This window comes from Ambystoma mexicanum, chromosome 3p (genome assembly GCF_040938575.1).
Source record: "Ambystoma mexicanum isolate Mex_15411 chromosome 3p, UKY_AmexF1_1, whole genome shotgun sequence".
Classification (NCBI taxonomy): domain Eukaryota; kingdom Metazoa; phylum Chordata; class Amphibia; order Caudata; family Ambystomatidae; genus Ambystoma; species Ambystoma mexicanum.
The window spans coordinates 1,200,977,969-1,200,995,541 of NC_090925.1; the positions used below are offsets into that span (position 1 = coordinate 1,200,977,969).

At 45.3% G+C, this 17,573-nt stretch overlaps 1 protein-coding gene across 5 annotated transcripts in view; it reads right to left on the reverse strand.

Annotated features, from left to right (window-relative positions):
- Positions 1–17,573, reverse strand: part of MYOT (myotilin) — a 546,673-nt gene that overhangs the window by 160,413 nt on the left and 368,687 nt on the right. For all 5 annotated transcript variants that reach the window (XM_069652618.1, XM_069652622.1, XM_069652620.1 and 2 more), the window contains one exon: positions 9,413–9,680. In XM_069652618.1, the coding sequence (XP_069508719.1) occupies positions 9,413–9,680 (268 nt within the window). The remainder of the gene's footprint in view (positions 1–9,412; positions 9,681–17,573) is intronic.

Consider the following 17,573-nt stretch of genomic DNA (forward strand, 5'->3'; position numbering starts at 1 on the left):
ACCATGAAACTGTTCTATCTGAGGTGAAGCACAACTGGAATCATGGGTTTCAACAACCGAGGTACTCTTGTCTAATAAGTCTGACAGTGTGTTGTTTTCTACGGTTAAGGCTTGCGCTGACATAGAATCGGGATCAGAACAAAAGATCGAACTAGGATCAGGCAATGTAGGATGAGCCATCCTATGGGAAAAATACTCTGCTCGTAAATGCCCATTCGTGACAAGGAGTTCATTTAAACCAAGACTAGTGATTTGATTGTCACAGGTAAATGTAGGGGAAGCTTTCTGTACAAACTTGTTAGAGGCCTTGCTGCCTTTCTTTCTTAAACTTGCCATATTCAATGGGAATTTTGGGCTGGTCATTCTGTCAGGATTAGTCCTGCGAATACTAAGGCAGCGAATATGGCAAGGGAAATGTGCACATAGGAACAACGACTCATGTATGCTAGAAGCCAGGAGTGCAAACAGAGTGTGATATTAAACCCAATATGTGAAAAGGGATGTGGGGTAAGCACCTGACCGCGAGGAAAGTCGGCAAGCGCCTTACCCCCAATTGCTGTTACAGGTACTGACAGCGCTAAACCCACGTAGAGGGCAAGCAATGACAGGATCTGTGAACTAACACTCTGATGGTATCAAATAAGGGAACTAAAGAACTGTACTCACAAGGACGAGAATAAACCTCTTGAACGTCAGCTAGCCCATGAATCCTGTTGATGATGGGACCCCGAGAGGCTAGAACAGCAATGGGAGAAGTAGGAAGGTCCAGAGGGCACGGGCTGTAGGTTGCCAGGGAGAGGTAGACTGTAGAACAGGGGGCCCAAGAGGACAAGGGCTGAAGGCAGCCGGAGCGAGGCAGGCTGCAGGGCAGGGAGCCCAGAGGACAAGGGCGGAGGCTGGAATGCAGCAGAGCGTGATCCGCTGTTAAGTGGGGAGCCCGACAGGGCAAGGGTGAAGGCTGGAAGGCAGCCGAGAGTGATCCGCTGCAGAAAACTAAATACCTAAGTTGAAATCGTGATAACAAATAGTGAGGAAAACATAAGCATTCACACAGGAGCTAGCTAACAACCGCACACCACACCTAAAATCAAATGGGAATATAAATGCAGAAGTGCTAAGGAAAACCTGAAATGGATCCCAAAAGAAGTAAGGATCAGGAGCCGGGAAAAAGCTAAATAACCAATGCAAACTTCTCCCTATCCTTCCAAGGAAAAGACAGGAAGCTAAAGAGGAAGGCTAAGGCATACGGGTTAACAGCAGCAAAGGACAGAGTCAAAGAAATACCAACTGGGCTGCATTTGAAAAGGGAAAGCACTGAGAAATGCTGCCTGTAAACAGAGGAAGGAAAAAAGGGAAACAAGGGAGCAGAAATCAATTAGAGCATGAATCAGAGATTCAGGGCGGAGGGAACAAGAAAACAGGAACCAGGACCTATGTGAAAGGGCAAGGAACAGTGAACAAGGGACTAGTCAAAAACAGGAACACTGCAAACGATGACCAGCGCTGGACTGAAGTGAGACTGTGGCTTTTAAAGCTGCTAAACGAGCACACGCCTCAGGTGTGCTGACTGCTGCACCTGCAGCCACAGGTGTTGCTTATCCTCCACCCAACCTAGTCCTGCAAGGGTGGAGGTGGAGCAGGGGGCCAGGCATTCTGGGAAACACAGTCATTTGGTTAAAGAAGCATGCTGGCTGCCAAAGACCTGGAATGGATCCGGAAGGGAAGTAGTTTGGAAAATAGGGATTTTGCGCTCCCAATTCATTACAGCACTGTGGCATTAGGTTCGGAGGAAATGTCCAGCAAGGAATAAGCCCCAAAACATGCCCCCAAGTGGCGGGAACGGGAGCGAAGGGAGCGAGTCGTGACAGCCTTATGGGTCTTTCCAGAGTGGCTGGTAATGGTGTCACAAACTGTTCCAGGACCAGTTCCTCTCTTATTTTTGATGAAGAACTTCATCCTGTACAATATTTGCAGAGGCATCCCCGGGGGCTGCAGATGTACATCACGGAGATATTGTTAGTGATACTCATAATAGTGCCCCAACCACTCCAGGATGCCATCTCAGAGGGTATCATAGCCAGTTTGTCCATCAGGGTGCAGTACCTGGTACACTGTTGGTAGTCACCGGGTTAGATGTAGGCTGGCATAATGAGGCCAGCTGGTCCTTTCCCATTGGGAAGCTTCAGCAATTCTTTCAAAGTTCTGAAAAACAGTTTGGGGTCCTTTTCATCAACATTTGTTCCTGGAGCAGGGTGTCAGGTGCTACAGGATCTTTGTTATGGAGTTGTCCTAGGAGGGTTAGCTGTCCTCTTACTAGCTTGTCCAAGAATCCAAGAAGCTGGCTAATATTGGAGCTCCTCCTTCTGCTCCTGATCCTATTAGGCCCCAACCTCTAGTGTCAGACATTATCTTGCTTGGGTCTAGTGGCCAAGGCCTTCCTTCCTGCATGATTTGCCTGGTTCCTCCTCGCTTGGGGTGGCATGGCACCATTCCCATGTGTGATCACCCAACATGATCAGTCGAAAGACCCAATTGTTCTTTGGCAGTGCGCTTTCTAGAGAAATCTTTTTTCAAATCGAGGTCTTCCATGCCAAGCCAAAGTCTGGCCCCTCAGGATCTTGAAGGCCGTTTGAACAATCTGTATCTCACAAAAGGATGGGTTGGAGAATATTACTTCAGATCTGTAGGAGGTCCTTGAAATCCCTCTCAGGGCAGAGCTGTGTCCATTTTCCCTCAGCGCTTGTGTGATTGACCCTCAGGTAAGCTATGCCAAAGATCAGGGCATCTTTCTGGGGCCTGATAGGGAGGGTGGGTAGGCACAGTCCAGAAGGGTGGACTTTCAGGGTTCCAATCTGATGGGATTCAGTGAGAGAGAAAACGTCTGGCCTTTTTGTGAGTGTGCAAGGCCTGCAGGAGGATAGGGTGGTCATGGTGTTGGCATGTGGGTCATCTATCCAGTCTAAGCCTTCTACACTTCTGATTCAACCTGTCACAGCCTATAACGCAGAAGACACAGCAAAGAAGGACACCATAATTGCTTACTATTAAGGAGTATGGACAGAGAGATAACTACAAGATAGTGGGGAACCTCCTAAAACAAAAGGAATCATAATTGGTACAACAAAACAGTCACGTAGGGCTTATCCATGTAACTGTCTTTCCTGTCAGCTGCATTTGCCAGGACCTTCATCTCTGGAATTCACGACTCACCCATTAGAGCTACCACTTCCATTTTCTCCAGCATTTGTGACTCAGAGAATTCCCGAACCCTCTTCTTTTCCTGTCTTGAGGTGCAGGATGTCTGCCGTCCTGCAGTCCTGAGTTATTAGAGTTCACAAAACTCTTGAGCGGTCAGATCATTTTATTAGTTGTTAGTGCTAGAGGAAGGTCCCTTGAGTACTTGGGCTAAAAGTGAGAGACCTTACTGTGACGATTCACTAGATGTCGTCACTTCTCCCCGATGGGGAGCCCTTTCCCATGAGGCCAGGGAGTGGAGGCCGCTACGCGACAGTCCCTCTGGGGGTGGTAGAAAGCAGGAGGATCTCATGGGGAGGGACTCCCCCTATGGGGATAAGGACAAGCATGTAGGCTACAGCCCTTATGAGAACATCACCCCCCCATATACTCTAGCCTCTCCTTCATCTGCTAACCTCTTTGTAGACAGTAGACCTATGTACTGTTGTAAGGCAGAGTTCCTCAAGGTTCTCTGAAAGTACCGAGATGAAAAAGATCAACAAGAACCTAGGTAATCCAAGTACTGGGACGAGCTGGCCCTGTGGAGCAATGAAGATGAAACCTGTGAAAGACACAAAGGACTTATACAATGGGCCCAGACACTGCTGGCAACATTGAATAACAATCGACAATGGACTAAACATTTAGATTCGGCAGCCACGGAAGACTCCAGGTGTGCTGTGCACCGAATGCGGGAGATTCAAACCCAGTCACAGATCCAAAGGGAGAGAGCTCTAAGGGCGCTGGCAGTCCACTGTGTCTGATGATTGGAAGGTCTGCAGGAGCAGACCTGTGCACTGCAGTATCAAGAGGAGGAAGGAACGCAGAAGGCAGCCAGGAACGCCGTTGAAGGGAAAACAAGATGCCAAAGAAGCAAAACCAAACCCCTGGAAGCCCAGACGGTTTGCCAAAAATCCCAACAAGGTAAAGGGTGGCACGGGAGACCCGGAGGGGATGCAGGGCAGCTCACCATGAGGACACATGCAGTTGTCCCTAGTCCCCCTTGCAATCATAATGGTTGGGTGGTACGGCAAGGACAGAAAGATTACAAACCTTCTACTCCTCACTGAAGTGGTAGAACGAAACCCGTTGACCACCAGGGAAGGGTCAGGGACTCCAAGCACTATAAAGAGAACTTGAGAGGGAGAGTCCCTCACAAACAGTGGCAGAGATAAGCGTACTGACAATCAAAGGGGGCTCAGGGACCGTAAACAAAATATGAACCATCTTCTTCGTGGCAGTACTTGGCAGGGTAGTGAACCAAGTGGGCCAGTTCAAAGAAGAAGAGACATTAGGGTCTGGGACGCAAAGCAATAAAGTGATACAAGTCACCTTTCTCATGGCAGTACTTGGCAGGGAAGTGAACCAAGTGGGCCAGTTCGAAGAAGATGGGAAACCAGGGTCTGGGACCCAAAGTAAGAAAGTGATATGAGTCATCTTCCCTGTGGCAGTACTTGGCAGGGAAGTGGACCAAGTGGGCCAGATTAAAGAAGAAGAGAAGCCATTGTCATGGACCCTCCTGAAGAAGAGAAGCCAAGGTTATGGACCCTCCTAACACTTAGTATTGGGTGTTGTAGGTGTTAAGCCTAATGAAAAGAAGACCAGGAGGAGGGAGTCATTCCGCCTGGTGGAAAGGAACTGATAACAAGATAGCAGGAGAAGGGAGTCATTCTCCTAGTAACCTGGACCGGCGGTAAGGTCCAAAAAGGCATGCGGAAAACAGACATTCCCCCAGGCTATCTGAGACCGGACGTCAGGAAAAGGGAGAAATTCTCTTGGCCCACCAAGAAAGTATTGTTTAGAACTTTACCATCAGGGTAAGGGAACCATTCCCCCTGACAACGTGCGAGACAGAAGACTGTTCTAAGATTTGGGAACCGTTTCAACAAACCAGGAACTATAACCCCGGAGTCGGGAGTCATTCTCCTGGGGCCATAAGAGTACTGCCTTATTTTTTTGTTTCTAGTGTAAGGGACTGTGGTAAGGGTTACCTGACACAGGACAGTGGGCACTTTTGCATTGACTGACACCCAGAGAGTCACATTATATATTTAGTTGAGACAGGAAACCCCCTCTTAGGAATAGGGATGGATAGGTTTTCTTTTTCTTTAGTATTCAATAAAAGTATTTGGCTCCAAACATTCCTCCTTTGTGTCAGCCTCCTTCTGCTGCACCCTTACGTAATCCATCTCCTCTGTATGCTGACCATACTCTCCTTGACCATGTCTCATTCCTGCTCCCAATGCCTGGGATTGACTATGGCCAACCAGGCTTTCTGGAACCTTTCTATTCAAGCTACCTAGACACTGATCTTCCTCTCAGTCATACTTGCTCCTACATCTCCTTTCCAGCCTCCTCACCTGCTCTGTACAATCTCCCCTGATGTCACAGCGGGTTCTGTTTCCGAGCCACTGATATCAACTTCTACCTGTGTTTCAATCTTGCTATAACTACCACCTTCCCCTCTGCTTATTTCCTCCTTCCTCCTTCCCTCTGTTGTCACAGCCTCCTTCTGCTCCACCCCACATTGATTTTATCTGCGCCCCATTATTCTACTGTTAGTACCTCCTTCCACCTCACCCGAGGTTTATTTTCTCCATCCTTTCCTCTGCTCTTATTACCTTTTTCCACTCCACTTCAGGTTTTACCCCTTCCCTCCTTTTCCCTTGTGTTTACACCTACTTCCACTCCACTCCAGGTTTTACCACCACTACCTCCTTTCTCACTCCTCCAGCTCTAACTACCACCTCCTGCTCCTCTCTGTAGCCACCTCTCCAGTCGTTTTCACTCCACCAGCCTCCCTTTCTTCCACTGCCTACTAATATCAAATTCTTTCCCGACGAGAAGCTTCCTCCGCCAGCATCCCAGATTCAGCAACTAAGGCTGGCTCTACTCATAGTTTGTGTCCTCATCTGCCCGAGTGTGCTTTTTACTGAGGATCTGGGTTGCAGGAGGAGGTATCTTCTCACCTGGAATGGTCGTTACATGGGGACTAGGATTGGCTTGCCTTCTTGAGTGAACCTAGGCATCAGTTGGGCTTAGTAGGATGGACTAAGCCTATTTCGAACCTGTCCACCCTTTTGGATGTTCAAATTATCCATCTGAGCCTCTATGATGTTGCATGCACTGAGTTGAATGCTTCTGCTTTGCCAGCATGTACATTCAATCCTGGAAATAGACTGGGCAAGATGTCTACCCTCTTTGGGTCACTGAATAATCTGTGTGCTTGGGGAACTTTTATTCTTGACATCTCTGCCAAGAGGCAAAGCTTCAGGCACTTGTTTTTCCATCATATACAATCCTGGGTCTGAAAGTCGCAGGATTGAAGCATTCTACCCAGGGGGTTGGTTCAGAAAATGTCCCTTTTAAGTGCTGAAATAACTTTCCGGATGGCCTGAATGAAGGTTTGACAACTTCATTTTGCAAAATATAAGTGTCTGTGGAAGGGAATTATTTTCCCTTAAATGAACAGGCAGCTGTTTCACTAGCAGAACTGGTGGAGCTGGAGGTTTGCTTAAAATGAGTTGCTGATTCTGAATTGGTGGTGGTGTGCATCACCATTATCCTACAGGTTAATCCAAGGGTTTTGGTACCATCCCTTCATGGGTTGTCTGCCCTGATGGGTTAGTGGCGTGGGGAAAGGGACGAACCGTGGTTGGGCCAGATCGAGAAAGGGGTCTGGTATCTTTAGTAGGATCTTCACCTGCAAAGCAGCTTGGACAGTTTGACATCATCCCCATTTGACCTTCAGGCCCATCATCCAATGGTCAATGGTGGCATTTGGGCCCCAATGTCACTGTCCCACCTGTCTGTGGAGCCATGCAGGTGACTTTGCCACAGGTACTCACATTCCAGATGTGCCACATTCCAGTGCTTATTTTGTAAAAGAAATAAGTGACAGGGTCCAAATATGTTCTAGCTCTCATGTGACACTGTGGGTGGGCAGTTCCACACCACTGCTGCCACCACCCATAGTTTCTCCCCACAGTGTCAGCATATTTGGGGTTACAATGCAGCCTGCATCTCCTCAAAGTGGTTGATGGATTCACTGACTATCGCCACTTCATAATTAAAGTGAGTCTGAGACAATAAGTGCTGGGGCTCAATAATAAGTGCCAGGGCTTAACCCTGGCAAACACCCCCACAAATTAAGCACTGAACATTCCATGCGCACAGCTTGGTCAGTGTTGTTCTGCAGCTTGTCTGGTTGAAGGTGCCTTTGGCTTTCATTTGCTGTTCCCCAGCTTTACGTCCTTGACCATTTGGGTATTCTCTCACGCTCCCTCTACTAAAGGCTTTTCAACTTGCTGTCATTGCTCATTTGGGGACTTTCTAGTCATGATTGATGGCGCCTCTCTCATTGTTCTGTGGTGAAGTAGGGTTTACCATGCATTTACTTTCAACGTTCTCGCCCCCTCTGCCTCCAAATAAGCAGTGTCTTTCTTTACATGTGTTCAGCTCCTGTATGGTGCATCATCCATTCGAAAAGCCCATACACAAAAAGTGGATTTATGCAACTCACCTCCACTTCACAGCCTTTTTGAAATGGCTAAGTCTTGAATTCCAGGGATGAAGGCAGGGTTGCCAGGGGTCGTATTTGCGACCCCTGCGGTCTTCCTTGCTACCCCTGGGGTCTACCTTGCTACCCCTAAAAAAGGTGTTAAAAAACGTTTTTTTTCTTTTCCTTTTTCTTTTTTTAGAAATTGATGCTCCTGGGCTGTGGCCAAAACCATGTGGCTCTTTTTTTTCTAGAGTGGCTGGCTTTCTTGTTTAGGCTTCTAAAAAAAAAAAAATACAGGCGGTTCCACAAGTGTAACACTTTGAGCAGTGACCTTAAATAAGAAAGAATAGGAATGACAAATAATTTGTCTTTCTGGAATTCTATACAATAATTGCGAGACTCATTAAAGGTTTATTTCAGGTACACTTCAGGGGGTGAGTCACAGATTTAGTCTGTTCTTAAACACCTCAAATTCACAATGCAGACACAATCCTCCAAAAAGCATTTAGAGTACAATAATCATCCATTTCGGACTATGTATTTTGCTTTTTGCAAGCTGCAGTCATAGCATGTTTTTTTTTCTGCCGATACACATGGTGATCCATTATTGTATTAAATGTGTATCACGTTACAGTGATAGTGTAACCATATTTTTCATACTGTACTTAGATACAATGCTATGTGATGCCAATTCCTGTTTTGTCAAGGGGTAGAAGGTCATGTTCCATCGCTTTCTGTGATGTCACTTCGGGGAGGGGTCAAATGACATCACTTCCTGTGATGCCATCAGAGGTCAAGGGTCATGTGATGTCACTTCCGCTACCCCTGGCCTTTTGGTGAAATGACGTCCCTGGATGAAGGTCCTGGCAAATGCAGCTGACAGGAAAGACAGTTACAAGCATAAGTCCCACACAACTGTTTTGTTGTTCTGATTATGATTCCTTTTCTTTAGGAGGTTCCCACTATCCTGTAGTTATCTCTCTGTGCATAAACCACGGACCTGTACCGCTGATGGACTGAAACCATCACACATTGTTACAGCAGCACTCAGACATGCATTAAAAGCAGTGCGAATGAGAAGACATCTCAAGCTGCTAAATTTGTGGCAGATATTTTGCCAGAACTGCCTCTCTGTTGCTTGACTGTGCCTAATGTGAGCGGAACTACCAATGTGTGTGGCTTAACCTATTCTATGATATCGGCCCTCATTTGGGTATGAATTCCCCACACCAGTCTATATTTTCACGCGATGTATCACATATTCTGAAAATCACCACAGTGTAGAAAGACATACATTCCCGTGCAATATATGAGTCAGGCCACTACAAAGTCAATGCCCAATTGTAGTAAGTTTGTGGAACAACGACAAAGTGATATTCTGATATTGACAGCCTGATTCAAGTATGAGGATTTTCGGGCAGAAAGGCGTGCAAATCTGCGTATTTCACGCAAATAATTCCATGAATCAGGCAGTTAATGTCTACTGTATGTCTCAGAAATTCTGCCAATATCTTGGAGTAATGTTTACACCATTACGGAGCAACAGTGAATTGTTGAAATACCAATAAGCTAATCATCATTTTTGGTAGAACATCAAGTTCCTTTAATGCAGATATGTTGTAGTGACACAGTGGTATGACTAATTTATCAATCAAAATAAACTCGTATTTTTATTACCAATCCGTTCCAGTTTCGGGTTCAGAGCCGCTGTCAGGTGCAGCTTCAAAGCCTTCAATTGTTTCAACGTCATCATTTTGAAGTCCATAGTGGCTGAAAAGGTTGTCAGGAGTGGACGTCTTTTGGGATGCATTGTGGGGCTCTGTATCTGAAGCCTGCGGTTCTGTTGTGAAGTTTTGGTTTTTATTTTGGAAGTACAATTTTTCTACAGCATCTTCTAGCACAGGCATAGCCTGAAGAGCCTCAAAAATGTCGATGTCATTTGGTTCTAGAAAATAAAATGTTCAAATTGTAAGTCACAATTGTACTGTGTGAGAAATGTACTTGAAAACATTGGAAGTCGGATCCAACACTCAACTAGGGAAACATTACATAATTATGCAAATTACATTTCAGCCTCTGGAGCGTTGCCTTTGGATCGTAAGATGGCATGTTGTCAAATACACTCTTAACTGTTGTATTACTCCAAGAGTAACACAATGCGATTTGGAATAGTTGCATCACAACATACAAAAAACCTGAACAGTGGAGAGAATGAATAACTGCATATTTGCAAAACAATTCTAGGTGACTGCCTAGGGCAGTGGTCTTCAAACATTTTCGGCCTGGGCTCCCCCAGAGCAAAATGTGGGCAGGCCGGGCCCCCAAAAAATGCCAAATGGACAATAAGTCCAAATGGCTATGAACTGTGACGCGCCGTCACCACACCCTACCACCAGTATACTCCCTGGGCTCTCCCCACATGCTCCCATCAAAGTCTCTGGGCACCTTTATCCAACTCCTGCCCAGTCCTTGGGCTCTGCCCATCCCACCACAAACCCTGGGCTCTTCCCACCCTGCTCCCACCACTATCCCATGGCCCCCACCCATTCTGCTCCCACCAAAGTCCCTGGGCTCCCCCACCCTGCCCCCAGCACAGTCCCAGTACCAGTACCAGTGGCAGCTGGTGAATTTTTGAAGTGGAGGGGCAAAAATATTTCCCTCACATATGCCATACTGACCGAGCGTAGCTAGGGATCCGAAACCAATCAGGAGGGGTTTGGGTGGTTTTCCCCCCAGGTTTCTTTTTTTAAATAATATGTTTAAAACTTGCATTTTAGAGCATACTTCAAAAACAAATTGGGTAAAAAGCCAAACAGTTTGCAATTGACGCTGGGGGCCCAGAAGGCAGGCATGATATTTTTTTACTGGACATCTATGATAGACGTCCAGTAAAAATATACCATCCCTGTCCACTGGGCCCCACAGTGCCTAACACAATCAACATGATTATGTGTGTATGCAAGGTTCTCGGGTGGCCAGGGGGCTCCATAATGGATGAGAGGGCCACTGGGTCGACGCCCCTTTGCCCATTATGCGTGAGCCACCAGACTCGGACTGGCCTATAGGACAATGGGGGAATGTCCGAACCAAAAATGCAAAATGCTAGTGTGGGCCAGTTTTGTTGGTCAAAATGGGCCACTTTTTGGCAAATGTGGGCCAGTTTGATGAGTTACTTCACTATGCAGCTAGTAGTTTTGACCTTTGTTGCTGATGAATTATTCTTTAAATATCACAATTTGCTTACATTTGAACAAAACACCCCCTTGGGTAATTCAAACAGCCTGTCACTAAAGGAATGAATTGCCACATGCAACTGTGGGCCACTTTTTCATTGGTGCCAGAGACAGTTTTATGATCCAGTCCAACCCTGTGAGGCACCCCTGCCCATTTCCCCCATTTAAAAAAAGAAAAAAAGTGGATTTCTTATTTCAGTGTGAGGTCTTGGGCCCTCTGGGAATGTGGCTGCACCCCCCTGGGGGTGGTGGGGGAGAGGCACACCCCACAGTTTGAAGACCTCTGGCCTAGGGCAACATCACCAGGAGGGCAACAGATGAGACTAAATGGCCCTATACGCAGCACATCTGGCCCATTCCAAGCATGGGGTCCACCAAAATGTTGATCAATATTCATCTTAAGTATTTAGTATTTATCACAACACTACTGGAAGCTACAAAGGAGAGAGAGAAGAAAGAGTCTTCCAGTTCAGCCCCCACCTCCTTGTAGTTGGCACAAAGAAGGTCTATCTCTGGGACTGCTACTGAATGTGCCCTCTCAGCATCTTGTGACCTGCTATCTCCTTCAGTACACCTAGGAGAACTGCTATCTGCTACAAGAGGTACACCTTGGAGAACTGATATCTGCTACAAGAGGTACACTTAGGAGAATTGATATCTGCTACAAGATGTACACCTCAGAGAACTGATATCTGCTACAAGAAGTACACCTAGGAGAACTGCTACCTGCTACAAGAAGTACACAAAGGAGAACTTCTATCTGCTAAAAGAAGTACACCTAAGAGAACTGCTACCTGCTCCAAGAAGTACACCTAGGAGAACTGCTATCTGCTCGAAGAAGTACACCCAGGAGAACTTCTATCTGCTCCTATAGGTACACCTAAGAGAACTTCTATCTGCTCCAAGAAGTACACCTAGGAGAACTGCTATCTGCTCGAAGCAGTACACCCAGGAGAACTTCTATCTGCTCCTATAGGTACACCTCAGAGAACTGATATCTAGTACAAGAAGTACACCTCGCAGAACTAATATCTGCTACAAGAAGTACGCCAAGGAGAACTTCTATCTGCTCCTAAAGGTACACCTAGGAGAACTGCTATCTGCCACAAGATGTACACTTTGGAGAACTGATATCTGCTACAAGAAGTACACCTAGGAGTATGAGAGGATTGGCATAGATATTTCGGAGTCAAGATGTATAGGACGCATACACACAAACCGTATCTATTGTTTAGCAGACGACCACTAAGACTGTGCCCTATGGGCGTTATTCTTTTCTGTATAAATATTTGCTGAGCATAAGGGAGCGTTGGGGCATCCCACCACCCTTCTCTGTATAATTAGGTGTTGCTTGGATAAGGAACCTGGGCTGTGAACCCTTACTGTGCTGAATTCTGTCTGTCTGGAAATGGTGGCCCTGATAAAAAAATATTTTTCCATCTCCGTTGTTTATTGTTCTTTGGGGTAACAGCGTTTGGTGTGCAAATACCTGAAGGAACAAACAATTCAATCTAGTACCGTGACTCGGATACGACCCGAGATTGCTTTGGCAACAACGGAGAATGTTAACCACTACACGATCTTAGTGAGGGGTTAACACAAGGTGAAACAAGTTGGCTAATTTAATACAAATGCAGGTCACACACCTATAGATGCCTCACATGGGTTGCTAGAGGTGGAATTAGCAGCAAATGCATGTCACAAAGGTACCCACATTCGAATGGAAATGAAGGGAGTGTTTAACAAATGTTTTGGACAGCGGAGTAGTTACAGTACAGAGCAAATACCAAAGTCACTTACAACGTGGTATGTTATTAAATTAATTGATACGATTGGGCGATTGAGGACAGGGACCTTGCATGCTGTCACTGAAGGATCTTGGGGATTGGCGAAGGAGATCGGGTTTGCTCTGGTGCGATCCAGTTGGTCTTACATGTCCCCACTGAGCGGGGGCAGCCAGAATCAGTAAGTGTGATATGGCATATCAGTACCTAGAATGGCTCTCCAAGAACATTTTGGAGATTCCATCGCCCCACTCACTGTGTTGCTATGGCAGTGCATAGATCACTCACTGACAGAAGCCTCATGTAAGAAGAATGGTGAACTACGGGCTTCTTTTTAACAGGGCAAAGGAAAGGAATGTGGTGGCTGATAACAATGTGTAGATTAAAGTGCAAGGCCTGATGGTGAATGTAAATAATGGAGATGACATCACAGGATATGGTGCTACCATCATTAACAATAAAAAAGTATTGCTCTGCAAGAGTGGATCATCAATAACACGTTAACATCCATCCTGCTGATATTACGGAAACACGTGACATAATGATTGTTAACCCGACATCTTTCAGTGAACAACCCAGGTATATGTTGCCTATTTTTAATGAGAATATGTTTCTACTGATGCATGAAGGAGTGCTGGCAGTAACATCAGCAATGAAGCTGAGGAAGACTCTCACTTTGGAAGCATATCACTTTTCAAAAAGGCTCATGTTTCCTGGCAGGCAAGTCATGATGCAGCCTAATGACCTTGGTGGTCATGTTTACAAAGCATCTGAAGACACTTTATAATATTAGTATCTTGAAGCTAGCAAATGCTTTATTCTTTGCAGTTCATTGTATCACAATTATATTTAAGCAATACATACCAAGGATGGAGACATTACTGGATAGTAATGACCATGGGGCCCTACTTCACTTGGGCCTTAACACAGGTCCTGAGACATCACCAGGAACCAATGCTCCCCTTCAAGGTGGATATTGCTATTAAGACCCTGCGCAAGCCAGTCGGGTGCTGATAGCTGTTTTGTTAAGAACATTTAGGCTTCTCCCTGAGTGCCTGCATCAAATTCCCTTAAAGCAAACTACAAAGACTGTGTCTGCAGAATGATCTCCCCCATAGACTTGTCCAGCCTGTTCATCCAAACCTTTGTGAAGCGCTTCAGGTCAACATTAAGAAGTGATATTAGACGACAGTTACCACATTTTGTGTAATCTTTACCAGGCTTCGGGATTAAAGCGATAAGCGCCTCTCTCATGGAAGGGCACAATCCCCTATTCTTTGGCATCAAATAATACAGCACACATAGCGAAAAGGTCAACTGAGCTTGAAAAACCTTGTATTATGCGTAATCTGAATAAGATTGTGGATTTAATGTGGACAAGATGGTTGGGGTTATCTCAGAGGATGTGAGGAGATGGGAGAGATTGCAGTTAGGTGCTTCGGCCAAAGTAAATGCAATAAAGATGAAGCGTCTCTTGAAAGTGTCATATATTATGCAGTCCCTTCCATTGAGATTCACTAAGAGCAACTTGCAGAGGATTGTATAGGTTTTCCCGGAGTTCCTGTGGGGTAGCGGGAAGTGTACCAGAATTTCTCGGTTTGTATTGGTGTGTGGCATTGATGAGGGTGGGTTTGGTTATCCTGATCTGGAGAAATATCAAAAGGGGTTTATGCTAAACAAGTCAGGGTATTATTTTATGCCCGGTGGGAGCCTGGTGCTGTGCTGGGTCGAGGTGGAGAGAGAGGTTATGCTAGCATATTCTTTAGACAAATTGGGCCTCATTACAGGTCGGGCGGTCCGGAAATAACAGTGGCGGTAAACCCGCAGCCACTGTTAATTCCGTACCGCCCGATCCCGAGTCCTGCAGGCGAGAGGAGAAACCGCAGGTGGAGGTCTGGGTGTGTGAGTTGCATGTTTTGGTAAGGCTTTGTTTTCAAGGCAGGATAGTACTGAGAAGTATCTGGAGTTGTGGGCATCTTTTAATGAGTTATATGGTTGATTGGTTAGCTGATTTTATGTATCAACAGGATTGTGAAGTAGGGTGTTCCCTCCCCCATTTCTTTTTTCTTCCATTATTTGTCTGTTTTGGATTTCTGATTGGTTGATGGGGGAAGAATACTATTTTGTGATGTCCATTATTTATATTGGTATTCTTTATAAGTAGATAACTCGTGGTTTGTGATATTTGCTTATTGTGTTTATTGAACATGTGAAAATAAAAATTTGAAAACAAAAAAGAACCACATAGATGGCCACTTTGTGCATAGAAACTGAATCCCATTTTATTGCAAAGGCGGCTGGGTCGGAGGGTGATGGATTCCAGAGGGCTCAATGTGAGGGGTGGTGTGTGTAGGGGCTTAAGGGCTGCAGATGCCAGGACTGGGGGCTATTTTAGCCAGAAGAAAGTGCCAACCATGGGGAGAAAATCCATTAGGGTGTGGGTGTGTGGGAGCCTGCGTGATGGCCCAGGAGCAAGGCATTACGTGCTGGGGGCTTGTGCAGCCAAAATGGCAGCCTGAATGGAAGTTTGGCGTTACCACACATTGTTTGGCTGGTACCTCTTCCCCAAGTGCTCTTATGCGCAGTGATACATATACAACTCAGAGAGCTGAGTGTTTATTCATTTGGAACTGAAAACAATTGAGGGATGTTAGGGAGAATGTATGTAGTGAAAATATATATACTTGACATCATGCAGTAGCAAGATATACCTGACAAAATGAATAGGTATAAGTTGAGCAGCGAAATAAGAATGTTATTATGGATGTGGATTTGGCAATGCTTGTACAGAATACTCAAGTCTTCTCATTTATCCTGCACTCTGAGGTATGCCGCTCCAGCTCAGCGCAAAGAAGGTCTATCTCGAGGAGTGCTGCGGAATGTTCACTCTGAGCACCTTGTCCGGCCTTTAGTCTTCGACAAGAAGCGCAGCCACGACTGTGAGACAATGCCCTCGGGAATTCTATTTGCCTCAATCCCCAGTGTTTACTGATTTTTAAGGGCCTAAGGGGCATACGTTGAAAAAAGAACTGAAGCAGACATCCCTCGATTACTTGCAGACACAAAGTTAACACATGCTGCCTTGAAGTACTCAGAGTTTCCTTTGGGTATCCCACAACCAAGGCTTAACCCCTCAAAAGGTGCTGCATTATGCATGAAACACACAAGCAAAATGCAAAGCACATAGACATCAGAAAAGTACTGTCTAAACAGAGGTTGGAATCAATCCCTCTGTGTCAAAGTCAGTGTGTGGCCAGGTGCTATTCAAAGTGGCCCATTCCTCCTTTCTGCACAATCCCTGCCTGGCGTGCGTACTCCAGTACGCATTAATGGGCACTGTAACATTACTAATGTGACTCTGAATAGCTTCACTTTGAAAAATATTCAAGTGACTTTAATTGACTAGCAGGCCTACCAGTAGAGGGCAAACCAATGTAAAATGTGGTGTACATTCAGGTGCAGGATAACATTGGGAATGATAGATTTGATAATGAAAAACGACCAATGTTTGCACTCAAAAGAGGGCGAAATGTGCAGGGCCATCTTGTTCACTCAGAACATGTAGATGCCAACAAGATGAGAAGACAAAGGGTGCTGTGGAACATGGGCCCCTAGTAGGACTCTTCCCTTGTAGCACATGTGCCTACTGCAAATTCACAAAACAAAAAGAGCTAGAAGCTTTAAAATCGGAGATTACAACTGGCACCGTGAAAAAATGACCACTGGCGCAATATATTGTATTGAGTGTCCCTGTGGACTGAGATATGTGAGACAAAACGCCCGTGCAGTGAATATCCGTATTGGGGAACATAGACCCCGTATTCAGTGTCAAATCCCGAATGCTCAATTAGTCAAGCATTTATTGGAGAATAATCATACAAGAAATGACATATGCTGGTGGATATTAGATACTGTGCCTTGTTACTCCAACTGCACGAGCAGTACAACTTTGATACACAAAGAGCTTCAATGGATAGACAGATTGGACAGCAATATAAATTAATTGAATGAAGATTTGATATATCATTGCTACTGTAATACTGGTGATTACATCCATAATTGATTACATTTTCTGCAGAAATAGCAATCATGCATGTCCACCGCTGTATACTACACATTAGACTCTTATTCCTGTAACGTAGCTTCTACACACACTGCAGTGAATGGTTATTCCATTCTGTTTCTACTGTGTACGCTACGTCAAGACGCAATTACCATATCACGTTACTCTGCTGAGGGCAACTTCAACTCGTCTAAGATGAGGTCCATTTCTTCCCAGCAGCGGCACCACATAGCCGACCGATTATCAAAATTCAGTGAGTGTTTTTTTGCTTTTGCCTCTGCTAGGAAGGGCTTACCACTATAGCCACTGTTGGTGGCATTGAGTGCTATCTCCGAAAATAATTTGGCATCAGCACATTTCACAATAAGACTAGCCCAAGTTAATTCCTTTTACTTCTCAGTAGCACTTTCATTATTTCAGCATGCTAAATCGAACAAATGCTTTTTAATACCCCTTTACTTGCCTCATATTTGGACTTAATCACCTAACCTCAATCTTGATACACAGTGAATGTACCTTTACTGACTGTTCAATTCCGAGCTTCATTTATTGTAAATCTCCACCTTTTCTCGTTCCTATGTTTTAATGATAAATTAACTATTATTCCAGATTTTGCAGAAACCCTAAATAAAACAATAATGAAGGCATGCCTGAGTTAACTGATTCTTCTGGACTTAAAAGGTGTATGGTCCACCAGCTTGATTTCAGGTATGTGTTTCCAGACACCATGACCTCAGCAAAGACTGCTAAATATTGCT